The 14,068-nt window shown below is 35.1% G+C and overlaps 1 protein-coding gene across 1 annotated transcript in view; it reads right to left on the bottom strand.

Moving 5' to 3' along the window:
• Positions 1 to 14,068, bottom strand: part of STAT4 (signal transducer and activator of transcription 4) — a 150,092-nt gene that overhangs the window by 43,482 nt on the left and 92,542 nt on the right. Inside the window, exon 5 of the mRNA XM_030803606.1 lies at positions 2,710 to 2,808. Within this exon, the coding sequence (XP_030659466.1) occupies positions 2,710 to 2,808 (99 nt within the window). The remainder of the gene's footprint in view (positions 1 to 2,709; positions 2,809 to 14,068) is intronic.

A 14,068-nucleotide genomic window follows, 5' to 3' on the forward strand; every position in this document is an offset into this window, starting at 1 on the left:
GTGAAACCCTGTCTCTACTAAAATACAAAAAAAAAAAAAAATAGCCGGGTGTGGCGGCGTGCACCTGTAGTCCCAGTTACTTGGGAGGCTGAGGCAGGAGAATCACTTGAACCCAGGAGGCAGAGGTTGCACTGAGCTGAGATCGTGCCACTGCACTTCAGCCTAGGTGACAGAGCAAGACTCCATCTCAAACCAACCAACCAACCAACCATATATAAATATAAATATATATATGATCTCTATTGCTTGAACATATATATGCATGTATGTATAAAGACATTTGCAAGTACATGGACAGATGTATAGATATGTAAACTCAAGTACATGTGACTGGGAGAATATATACACCAAAATCTTACCAATGTGTTCTCTCTGAACAGTGAAATTACAGATAATCTGATGATTTTAAAAATTTTGTCTCTAATTCTCTATAACATCTATATAACTTCTGAAATTGTATAAAACCAATACATGTAATTTTTAAAATGGTATAACGAAACTACATTTAATTGGCCCTAAATTTAGAATTGGGGATTTTGAATCTGCTGGGATGAGATTTGTTTTTACTCTAGAACAAAAGGAGTTTATGAAAGAAAACATAAAAATGTTAGCCTGGTTAAGCAAAAAGACAGTTTCTCCAAGCAGAATGTCTTAGCTACTCTAATAATCTGATACTGGGTGTGTTCCTTAGATAAAAAGTTCTATAACTATTAGAGATGTAAGCAGCCCCTTCATCTTAAGTTGGGTGGGGAGCCATGGTTAGAAAGGTTGATAACTAAAATCTGCAGCAAATTCAGTGCAGTAACCTCAAGTAGAGCCCATGTCCTTGACTCTTGATCAGATGTTCTTCAGTATACCACACTCTTCCAATTGGTAAAGCCTTTATAAACTTCTCTTTCTCTCATCAGCCTCCATTATTTGTCTACCTAGTTGAAATTTAATAACCAGTACTTCTTCTGTGGTAGTATGTGTTACTAGCAAATTATTTTCAGAGTGACTTTGATGAGCATATACTCAAACAAACATTTTGACTGATATCTGACATTTGAAGAGAACACGCTCTCTCACACACACACGTGCACAGATGAATAACTAGAGATAAGAGGGGTTCAAAAAAGGACAGCTGAGAATACATGTGAGAATACCATATATTTGTAAAAGTATCTTAATTTTTACCCCAAAGGCACTAAATCAAACTACATGTACTTTAGAAACTTACTATAGTTTTAAAATTTAATAAAAATGATACCATCCTTCTTCATCTAAAAAATAAAGTTGTCAAAACTTCAAAGTCCTCCCAAAACAGCCATAGCCTGACAGTAACTAAACATGAGAATTTTTTAAGAGTTAAATAACAGATACTTTTGGCCGGGGGCAGTGGCTCACACCTGTAATCCCAGCACTTTGGGAGGCCAAGGCGGGAAGATCACTTGAGGTCAGGAGTTCAAGACCAACCTGGGCAATGTAGTGAAATCTGTCTCTCCTAAAAATACAAAAATTAGCCAGCCGTGGTGGCGGGTGCCTGTAATATCAGTTACTTGGGAAGTTGAGGCAGGAGAATTGCTTGAACCTGGGAGGCGGAGGCTTCAGTGAGCTGAGATCGCGCCACTGTACTCTAGCCCGAGTGACAGATCAAGCCTCTGTCTCAAAAAAAAAAAAAAAAAAAAGACACTTTTGTTAGACCTTCAAAAATAAATATAATGGTATGATTTACTGAATTATGGAGGATGTCACTTGGAAAATTAATTACACACCCTTTCCCTTTTGTAAGGATTAACTGAAAAAAAATATTCATTAAGGACTGCATTGATTCCTCTACTTGTCTTTAGTGGGGACTCTGAATTCATCCAGGAAAATGGGATAAAATATAATCTAAACTATGTTAGAGTAAAGTACATTCACACAATTAACAAGCAAGTATTCATGGAACTTCTGTAAGACAAAATTCCTGCTCATGGACTGGTTTACACTGTGAGGTAGGAAATGGAAGCAACTGACAGATGTAGAGCAAGACCAGAACATACAGGAAGAGGCAGAGGGGGAATGACAGGAATTCAACTTGGAGGTGATTACTATATTTCTAGGCTAATATTGTAGGACCCTGGAACAGAGTGTGGCCGGTACAAACAGGAAAGGATGTATAGATAAGATTCCAGGCATACACTCTGGAAAGACATAGTAATTGTCTTAGCATGGGGGTGGAGAAAAGGAACTACGCAAAGATGATACTAAGACCTTGATTGCAAGTGACTGGAAGGATGGTGGCACCACTAACATAAGTAAAAGAAGCTGGAAAAGATTCTTTAAAAATGTCTCCTTTCTTTCTTTCTTTTTTTGTTTTGCCTTGTTTTAAAGACACAGAGCCTCACTCTGTCACCCAGGTTGGAGTACATGGTGTGAACATAGCTCACTGCAACCTTGAACTGCTGGGCTCAAGTGATCCTTCTATCTCAGCCTCCACAGAGCTAGGACTATAGGCATGTGCCACCATAACCAGCTAATTTTTAATTTTTTTTTTTGGAGACAGGGTCTTGCTGCATTGGCCAGGCTGGTCTCAAACTCTTGGCTTCAAATGATCCTCCCACCTTGGCCTCCCAAAGTGTTAGGATTACAGGTGTGAGCCACTGTACCCTACCAAAGATAAGAATTTCTGTTTCAGAAAAATTGAGTTCAAGGTGATAACAAGATCACAAGGTCAGAAAATATTACCTGGACAGGCATGTTGGCTGCAGCCAGTATTCTCCTCTCTTCCCTTAAACAGTTTGAAATAACCACAGCTACATGCATTGGATTTCCATGAAATTTTCCCTGAAAAAAAAAAAATGAGCAAAAATAACTAACATAAAGCTTAAATATATGTATCATAAGAAAATATCACCTCTTGAAAAACAACAACAGTCTCCTATTAAATATGTGAAATTATTTGGGATTTGTTCCAATAATCTGTTCCATTAGAAAGTTACAGAAACTCATACTGTAAACATAGACTCCTAAAGAGAGCATATTTATCTCTTTGTCCTAAAAAATAACTTTTGACAATGAAAAATGGTTCTTGAGCACCTTCTTAGGAAAGATTCTGAACACACACTTAGGAGGGTCAGTTACTTTAAGTTTTGGGCAGTTTTTTTTTTTTTTTTTTTTTTTTTTTTTTTTTTTGAGACAGAGTTTCAGCCTGTTGCCCAGGCTGGAGCACAGTGGTAGAATCTCGGTTCACCACAACCTCTACCTCCCGGGTTCAAGTGATTCTCCTGCCTCAGGCTCCTGAGTAGCTGGGACTACAGGGATGCACCACCATGCCCAGCTAATTTTGTATTTTTAGCAGAGACAGGGTTTCTCCATGTTGGTCAGGCTGGTCTCGAACTCCCGAACCCAGGTGATCCATCTGCCTCAGCCTCCCAAAGTTCAGGCAGGTTTTACATAAAAGTTACTTTCCTATAAATTGTCATGAACGAGGTGGTCTCAATTTTTCACTTGTTAACTGTGTGTCATGGTTTGCTTAAAGCATTTGTTTCTGTCCTTATTTGGTACTGTTTGTGTCAACTAGCTCATAACTACATTAGTATACTAGAGTGAAACTATATCATACGTTGTTTCAGCAACTATATTTTTATGACATCTAAGCATATACATCTTTTATTACCAAGGTTAATGATGCAGATACTGTAAACTGGCAGCCTGTGGGCCTAATTCAGCCATCAGTTACTTTGTGCAAATTAAAATACTGGAATCCCTTTGGAGAAAGTATGTACTACCCAGGGTTGCCATAGTGCCCACCAGTGAGTGTCCCAAGCACTCATTGACCTTACCTGCAAGGCCTCTGTAGGTGTCAGAGTTTTCTAACCTTAGTGTATAGAACTAATCTGAAGAACATCATCATTTTAGTCAATAGTATTAAATTTCTTTGTTACTGGACTTTTTCCAGGGCAGGATTAACAGGAAGCACAGTAGAAAAATGCATTTATTTAGTTTCCCTCAGCCCTCCTCCCTGAAGCTGGTGCTAATATATATGAAATGACCAAAAGGTTAGCAGCAGAAAAAATAAAATAAAAATCCACAAAGTGGAAAATTAGCAATCAAAAATAGACTGTACAGATATAAACTAGAAGATTTTTCTAGAGAAAAAATAAGGTTATTTGTTGTAAACATTTTTTGACTTTGACTGCTGCCATAATTTTATTAAATGATGTCTGTTAATTACCGTTGCTATGTTTTATTAAATGATGGATGTTAATTACCACTTCTATTTGTAAAACAAGAATAAACACCAACTATCTGAATTCCTGCTCTTACATATTTTACAGTCTTCCAAACTCTTTCTTTTTTCTCTTTAAATCAGAAGTCTCCAAATGAAAAAAACAAAAATAAATTGACTGAAACTCAGAAGGTAAAGAAATAAAAATGATCCCATTTATGAAGCGGGGATACCATTTTTTCATTTCTGCATGTCGACAATTTCAGCTTCTCTCTAGTTAGAATTTGTTCCTGATGTTAATTTTCCCATGTATTATTTTTTTCATGTATCCTATATTCAACTCTCCAAGAAAAGCTATGTTTTCTCATTTTTCTCTATTTATTTTAATATTATTCTATTGTTAAAAATAAAGTGCTTCTCCTAGGGCTAATTTGGAAGGCCTGTTATTCATGTAAACTTGAAAACTCTTGCCATCCAAGATTAGGATCCTTTTTAGTTCTTAGAGTTCCTCTAAGAACCCAAGAATTACCATTATTTGCCTGTTTTTCTCACTGTTGCAGGAATATTTCTATGCCGATCATTCAGATACTACCTTTCAACATTTCTCAGTTGTGTTGTACACTTTTTTCATTTTCCTTTCTTACTTGAACTTCTTCTACCTTCCTTTTCAGATTCAGTTTCCCCCATACTTTGTAAGGTTAAATTACTCACTTTTTCTTCTTTGTTAAGAGCCAGGAATCACCGCTGTTTTCATCCAGGATATCTTTTCACTTTCCTTTTGCATTTTTCCTAAGTCCCTCACTTAAATGTATGAACAAAAACATCTTATGGAAAATTGATCATTATAGATTCAGTAACAAATGAGCACTTCTATTTTCCTAAGTATCAAAGACATACTCATATTCACCTTTCAGCAGTTACTAAGTACGTGAACCTCAAAATAACAACAAAACAAACCCTTAAATGTGTGTTAGTGGGAGGAAGGAAGAAGCATGCCAGAGAAAGAGAAACTGCTCATTTTCTGTAGTGTATCAGTTTCTCAAGCAAATTTATTGCAAATACCTTCTACTCTGTGGTTTATCTTTTTCCTATCTTCTAGTGTCAATGAAGAGATTTTAAATTTTAATAAATCATTTATTAAACTTTATGCTTCTTATGATTTAAGAAATCTTTCTGTAAGCTGCAGGCATGGAGATTTTTCTTTGTGGTTTTGCACCACTGATTGTAATTAACTTGGAGCTTGTTAATAATGAGAGTTTTATTTCATTTTTTTCCATGTCTACCAAATTCCAATAACATTTACTGAACATCTTATTCTTTTACCACTGCTCTGCTGGGCCAGCTCTGTCATAAATCAAGTGTTCCTTTGTGGGTGGGCTTGTTTCTGGACTCCATTCCATCTTATGGTTTTATCTCTGCTTCATCAATAGATAATCTTTTTGTGTTTTTTACTACAGCTTTATCGTAAGTCTTGATGTCAAGTAGAATAGGTCTTCTTTGTATTTCTATATACATTTTAGGATCAACTTGTCAAGTCATACACACACAAACACACACGCACACCCTGGTTGAGACTTTGAATGACACTAAATCTTTAGGTAAAATTTAGGGAGATTTGGCATCTTTATACTTGTGTTCCAATCTATTTATTTATGTCTTCTTTAATGTTTCTCTATTAAACATGATAATCTTATACATGTTTCACTAGGTTTATTTCTATGTAGATGGTATATTTTGATACTAGAATATCTTTTTCCTCATTGTTTTTGCTGTTATATAGAAATATAATTAATTTTTGTATATTGATTTTGAATCCAGCAACCTTGCTAAACTCTGATTCTAATGCTTTTGTAACATCTCTTATTAATTCTAAAATTATATCTGTAGATTCTTTTGAATTTTCTGCATACACAAATCATATATCATGCGGATATTGATAGAATTTTCCTCCTTTTCAATCTTCTAACTTCCATCAAGATTTCATCTTTGTCCTAAGGTGACTTATTTAAAAATGTATTTGTTAATTTCTATACATAGGGATTTTCTATGTATCTCTTTTTTTACAGATTTTTAGAATAATTTAATTTTAATCAGAATACATGCTCTGAATGACTTCAATCACTTTAAATTTGTTGAGACTTGTTTTATGACCCAGCATATTAATATCTTGTAAATGTTTCATGTGAACTTGTAAAGAATATGTATTTTGCAGTTGTTGGGTACAAATGCTTCATACAGGTTTATTAAACCATGTTTGTTAATTGTTTTGTTCAACTTTCTGCATCCTTGCTGATTTTTCTTTGCCTGATAGATTTTTGCAGTCATTGGAAAACGTAAGTTAAAATCTACTCTGTGAATTTTTCTTCTTGTGCTACTGTCATACACATTTGGACTTTTATATATTAGTGGTCAATGAAATCTTTTATTACCATGCACTGACCTTTATCTCTAGTAATGCTTTTTGCCTTGAAACAAAAATACAAAGTATAACACAATGCTTTTTATCACTTAGAATTTTTATTTTATCTTTATTGGTAAAACTCTTGATTTATTTCAACATAGATACATATATTTACTAATATATTAGTATTGTGTACATATATTAAAGGGGAAGTATATGTGTAATAAATTGGCTAATGTCTTCCTAAAACTGCTTCACTTTAGAGTTCAATTTTTCTGAATCTCTTTTAAACTTAGATTTATTGGCACCCATATTTTTCCATAAAATAATGTCTTCTGGGCCATCAAGAATGACAGCGATGCATACTTCTGTAGAGTGTGCACAATTACTGTCTTCATTTTGTAAGTTTTGATGCTGGCACTTTCTTGATCTCTCCAAAATTTCTAAGTAGAAGGTTTCAGACAAGAACCAGGACTCATATTTTTTCTACATATGGTTAAATGGTTTGTTGACTGAAACATTAAAGAGTTGTAATAGTCTCGTTATACCATCATGATTAACAACCACATCACTAATAGATGAGATTCTTATTTAACTTTTCAGGCAGATGTCCATGGAATCATTAAGAACCAGAATATATGGTAGATTCTCAGATGTCTATTCCAGAAGACTTCTAATCAGTCTTCTGTCACCACAGTCATTATCCATCCACTATTGTGGTTCACTCTTAATAATACCTTTGAAAAAGTTCTTTAAACAAATTTTTTTTATTATACTTTAAGTTCTGGGATACGTGTGCAGGTTTGTTACATAGGTATACATGTGCCATGATGGTTTGCTGCACTCATCAACCTGTCATCTATATTAGGTATTTCTCCTAATGCTATCCCTTCCCTAGCCCCCCATCCCGACAGGCCCTGGTGTGTGATATTCCCCTACCTGTGTCCATATATTCTCATTGTTCAACTCCCACTTATGAGTGAGAACATGCGGTGTTTGGTTTTCTGTTCTTGTGTTAGTTTGCTGAGAATGATGGTTTCCAGCTTCATCCATGTCCCTGCAAAGGACATGAACTCATCCTATTTTTATGGCTGCATAGTATTCCATGGTGTATATGTGCCACATTTTCTTTATCGAGTCTATCATTGGTGGGCATTTGGGTTGGTTCCAAGTCTTTGCTATTGTGAACAGTGCCACAATAAACATACGTGTGCATGTGTCTTTATAGTAGAATGATTTATAATCCTTTGGGTATATACCCAGTAATGGGATTGCTGGGTCAAGTGGTATTTCTGGTTCTAGATCCTTAAGGAATTGTCACACTGTCTTCCACAATGGTTGAACTAATTTACACTCCAACCAACAGTGTAAAAGTGTTCCTATTTCTCCACATCCTCTCCAGCATCTGTTGTTTCCTGACTTTTTAATGATTGTCATTCTAACTGGTGTGAGATGGTATCTTATTGTGGTTTTGATTTGCATCTCTCTAATGACGAGTGACGATGAGCATTTTTTCACGTTTGTTGGCTGCATAAATGTCTTCTTTTGAGGAAGTGTCTGTTCATATCTTTTGCCCACATAAAGTTCTTATTCTTAGACATTGTTTTACAGTTACACAAATTAAATATGGTGGTGACTTCGGCAATCAGCAGTTAGACATAAGATCATAGTGATATGCTGCTTTTGATACCCCAAATTCATAATTTTGGACTCCTTAAAGTTCCATTTGTATTGGCAGTATGATTTGAAGTCTTGCCAAGGAAAACCACTCCCTCATCCCTAGCATTACCTCTTTAATTAAACACATATTATCATTTTTCCTCACTTGCATCATGCTGGAAGTTAAGTGTACTCTGTTCAGTCAGCAGGATGTTTCTGATAAATTGATGTTGCACATCTTAATACTGTGCAATGCATGAATCATTCACTCCAGGGTCTTATTGTGCTGAGATTTCTTTCATCTATTATGAGGAATTTGGCAATTTCTCTTGCCACTGTTGCTTTGTGTATGACAGGCAATCTTTTTTGCACGAATTTCAGTAACAAAATATAATACAACTTTGTCTACTTGTGAGCATCTTCCTTTCTTACATCCTATAAAGCATTTTATTGGTGCTTTCCAAGAAAACTTGGAATTTAGGGTCATCTATCTAGTGACAAATGGTTGCTTCACAAATATCAATTTTGTACACTGCTGATTTGTTCCCATCCCATTCTGCATACATAATAACTATTTGTTTCAATCCTAAATTATAGTGTTATATATTGATGACATTTTAAACAGCAATTAAGATCAACATATGTTGCACCAACAGTGCACATAATTCAACTGAAGTGACAACAACATGATAGCTTTGACCCAGTTTCACATCATAGGCAATGACAACGATGTTGGGATTGCCACATGGCAACAGCAATTAAGAAGTGTTATTGATTATAATATGCATTCTATTTCAGAGATTTTAAAGATGCTAAAATGTGGAGAACAGTGTCATAGAATCTATGAACATGCTATTTATTCTTTTTGCTACTTTATGCTAAATTTCTTGGCTTTCCTTCAAATTCCCCTTCCATTGCCTTTCTACCTAATTTCCAAATGTGACTTGTCATTAAAGAGTAACTAGTTCATCTGCTCTTTTTCTTCCAAATGGTCCAAGAAGTTCCAGAGTCAGAAGTAATGGATGTGAGAAGGCCTGTTCAAAATAATCTTCTTCATACAGGCGACACGGAGCCTGAAACTTCACAGTTAGGAATTCACTTCTCTGAGTTCTTTTCCCAATGGTCCTCTTAAAAATGTAAACACATTTGGAGAGTTAATACCACATTTAACAAATTTCCTCTGTATTGTGAAGGATTTATCAGATGATGTTCTCTGACTGTAGTGACCTGGCAACTGCAGGATGAGAATGATAGGTCCCAGGTCAAATAAAGGGAAAATTTTCTAGAGGGCCTGAAACAGGAGGCATTAGTGACCAAAGGGAATATAGGATTCTGAGGAAACACATAACCAACAACTGTCCTAGCTTGGGTTTCTTCAGAAACTGACCTTGAGACAAGGATTCCAGTGCAAGTCGTTTAAGTGGGAGTTGGTCCCACCAAACACTGTTATGGGAGTGGGCAAGTGAGACGAGGAGGAGAAGGTAGCCAGTAAGGGTGTGCTGTTAGCCATTTGCTAAGATGGGCTGAGAACCCTTGAAATTGGTACGGAATATGTGACAGAGTTATCTACTCAAGGACTTTGGGAACTGGAGTATTTTCACATTAGCTCTTGTCATCTATCATTAGAGATGAAAAAAGATGGGACACTGGCAGTTGGATTTCTACTTGACTAAACTAAAATGATAAGGCCAAGAAGATGTGAACAGGACAGCCCCACATCTGCTGTACCAGCTCTTCTCCTAACCCCAATTCGAGAACTTTTTGACTTCTCATTTTTTTAACTACCTACAACCATACTTCTCTCAAATGTAGATATTTATTCTTTGTGGTATCTCTGGGATATGAAGCATTTGTCTCCATTTACAGAGTAAAATATTTTCATTCAAATTTTCGAATTAGAAATGTGCAACCTACTGTGTACTTCTGGTTGCCAACTAGCTCTCTCTCCCTTTGCGTCACAAATACTGCTGTTGAATCATTTTTATCCTTATTCCTCACCAATGTCAAACACACCGGCCTGTGTGGGTATCAAACTGACTTTCTCATAAATTAAGTAAATAAGCCCAAATGCCTTTCAAGTTCACATGATTTTAGTAATCTTTGATGAAAAAAAGACAGTTTTAAAATTATTGCTAAAATAAAATAGCAATGTCTTCAGAACTTAGACTTTTGGCCTAAATTAGTCCGTCTTTGATAGGTGTTTTAAGATATGGAACTTTGTGGCCAGGTATGGTGGCTCACGCCTGTAATTCCAGCACTTTGGGAGGCTGAGGCAGGCGGATCATGAGGTCAGGAGTTCGAGACCAGCCTGACCAACAAGGTGAAACCTTGTCTCTACTAAAAATACAAAAATTAGCTAGGCATGGTGGTGCATGACTGTAATCCCAGCTACTTAGGAGGCTGAGGCAAGAGACTTGCTTGAACCCAGGAGGCAGAGGTTGCAGTGAGCCAAGATCATGCCATTGCACTCCAGCCTGGGCGACGGAGCAAGACTCCATCTTAAAAAAAAAAAAAAAATAGAACTTTGTTTCTGACACTTGCTTAACCTGTCTATAAACTTATGTTCTTAGAGTTGAGCCATTAGGATATGATGAAGCCTAGTTCTAGGCACGGTTCTTTGATCTGGGCTCTGCACCTGGTACATAATTAAAATTACTTACCTCCTAAGTTTTTCACTAAAAATGAGTTATTAAGAATTAACATTACAATTAATACATATAATTAAAACTACTAAATACAAAGTACATAAAAAAAGGTAAAATGTATTTTTCATAAAGTTACAAGAAGGCATGGGAAGGTGGTTTTAATAAGGGAAAATTAATTTTCTCTAGTTAAAAAGTGTTTAAGGATTGTTTTAAGTTAAAAAAAGGAGAAAACTGAAGGTTTAAACAAGTGTAAAAGGTTTGAGAAAAACTAATCTTATAAAAAAATTCTATATGTGAGCAAGTTAGCTAAAATTTAAATGGACTTTTTTAGTTTTTCTATAAATTAAACATTAAAACAAAAAGCATACTGATGTAGGGCCAGAATCTAGGCCTTTGTGTTAGAATCACAGGATTTTCTTGGAGCATTGATCTACTCTTTAATAAAAAATTATAAAAATATAAAAAGTTTATGAAAATCTTACCTTACGGCTCAACTGATTAAGGTTTATTTATTCATAAGGTTTTATTAAAAATAGCTTTAGCATTAATAATATACTATACAAAGGCAAAAAAGTAGTTTCTCTCGAACAAGATTTTTGTGTAATATTAAAAAATAGTAAAATATTTTTATCTTTTGAGTAAACTACAAAAAAAAAATGGGAGAGAGAAAGATGTTGTTGGCCTCGTGCTATCTTTATTAGATTTTATTGTTTGGGAAAGTGAGTCTCCTCTCTGCCAAAGAGTAAAGGTTTCTGCTCTTTTGAAATCTTTGAATTATCATTTTGGCTAAATAAATGACTTATTTTATAGTGACTTATGATCCTATTTGTGATATGAGGTATTTAAAACCTTTCATATTTGACAATTCAAAATCAAATTCTAAATTCAGTCTTTTGTCCTAAAACTAACTTTTCAGAAGTCCAAGAGAGACATATCGATCTTACTTGATATGTTAAAGTCATATAGGAAACACTCCCAAATATGAAATGGTGTTTAACTTCCTTTGGGTTATATTTATATTAATGTGTTATTAGTATGTGTTCTAAATTTTATGAGATTCTTATGATTCTGATATGTCTATGTTATCAGTAGTAATTATAATTATTATGTAAAATTGTTGAAAGCCACAGAAATAACCAAATTTCCTTGGCAATTGTGTTTTTAACTGTGGATGTTCTAATACTTTTGTCATCCACAAACAATTGTTTCACGTTGATCCTTTCAAAATTGGTTCAAAGTCATCTCAGGATTCTGACAGGTGCTCTTTAATGCAGGTTTCTGATAACTTTGGAGACTGTGCCATTGCAATAGAGAGAAAACTTCCAGGAGAGCTGATGTGTTCATGAGAATTGCTGACCCAACATCAGGCAGAACAGAAATTAATTGCATGGACTGAACTAATAGAAAATTTAAATAATTTTATTACTTTTTTTGTTTCAAACATTACTGATTCTTTTTTTGTTTTTCAAAGTCAAGAAAACCTTTTTTTCATTTGAACTATTTACAGCTTTTAACAACTGAGTAAAGTATATTCTTGTGAGCAAAATTTGAAGCATATTCTTTCTCCAGAATTTGGAAACTATTTGTGAGTATTCTTAATTTATGGCAATAGTTATTTTCATAAGTTCAATAATAGTCTCTTTTCTTCTGTAAGAGGACACACTGAAGACACTGGCTATTTTACCAAGTCTTTGGTTGCAACGATATTTTCAGATATGAACAGATGGCTTTGAGGAATTGGGATTGATGTACCGAGCCCATAAAAGCCCTTTGGAAAAACTGGTCTTCTATCTTGTCCTTCACAGGGTTCTTGACCTGTGATAAGTAAAGTTTGTCACTTTCTGACAGGCCCAGGAACCTCACAGGACCTTAAGAATAGAGGAATTCACCCAATTCATACAACTATCTGCAGGCATAGATAAATCCTTGGCTGGGCTTGAGGCTTTTAAAAGGTCTAATTTGAGAGTCCTTATTTTTAAATAAAAGTTCCAGCAAAGCTAATTTTAAAAAGAGCCTGTATAGCAAATAATTATTATCAATGCATTTTATACAAATAATCAGACCAAGTATAATTAAACTAAAACTTACTGTGCAAATAAATTATTCCTGCTATGATGTTGTCTTTAGTAAAATTGGGGGGTTGGCAAGAGAAAAATTATGTTCCAAAAGAAACTATAGTACACTTGCTATCAGATTCTAGCCTTGTCTATTCTTTTTCAGTTTTTAATATTTGCTACAATTTAGATTGAATTCTGAATTTTTCTCCTGGCTATGTATCTCCAAAACTAATATTTTCAATTTTTTTCTCTCATGTTTCTAACTTGAAATTGCTAGAAATTAAAACTGCTTTTCTTAAAGCTTTTCAAACTGAAGCTAGGTAATTTAAACCTCAGGAGAAAATAACAGCAACTGTTATTTTAACAACCTTTGTATCTGCCTGCTCATGTTTGGACTTCTCAGAAAGTTCACTTGAACATCTGGTTTGAACTACAATCCAGAAGCATCTGGATTGCAGTGGCAATCTGAAGATGCCTCAGAGACTCTAGAAAACTGGTATAGAGACTGATTGCTCTTGACATTAACCTTTGTTTTTCTTATGTTTCTATAGAAATGCCTCTTATTAGGGATCTGATTGTCTACATAATATAGAAGCCTAACCCGTCTGCAATGCTGCCTCCTGGAATGTGACACAACTGTTTAACTGAATTGACCTCTTCTCAGGACTAATATACCGATTAAAGAAGATATGAGACAATATATTTAAATTTGCTCTTTTCTATTTATCCCAATTTGTCTTTCACTCCATTGTCTGTCTCCATTTAACAACCTCTAGACCTAAATCTCTCCAAAGCTATCAGCTTGCCTTTTAATGCGTGAAACTGTTTCAAGTTTCAAAGTGGGGACTGAAGGAAATTAAAATATTTCACTCCCAAATATATTTCTTTGATGTGTTTTAAAATGGTTGCAGCTCGGCCAGCTAACAGAAGTGGCCTTGCAAAGCTCTTTTGTGGGAAAAATTTGCATCTGTAGAGAATCTCCATTAATGCAACCACGCTCCCTCCCCTTTCCATCCCACTACCCCATCCAGGACAGAGTAAGAGTCTGAGGCCTTTAAAAATCTGAAATGAAACATTTACCATCTACTCTGAGGGAGGCTTCATTTACATAACA

The sequence above is a fragment of the Nomascus leucogenys genome, chromosome 22a, assembly GCF_006542625.1.
Source record: "Nomascus leucogenys isolate Asia chromosome 22a, Asia_NLE_v1, whole genome shotgun sequence".
NCBI classification, from domain to species: domain Eukaryota; kingdom Metazoa; phylum Chordata; class Mammalia; order Primates; family Hylobatidae; genus Nomascus; species Nomascus leucogenys.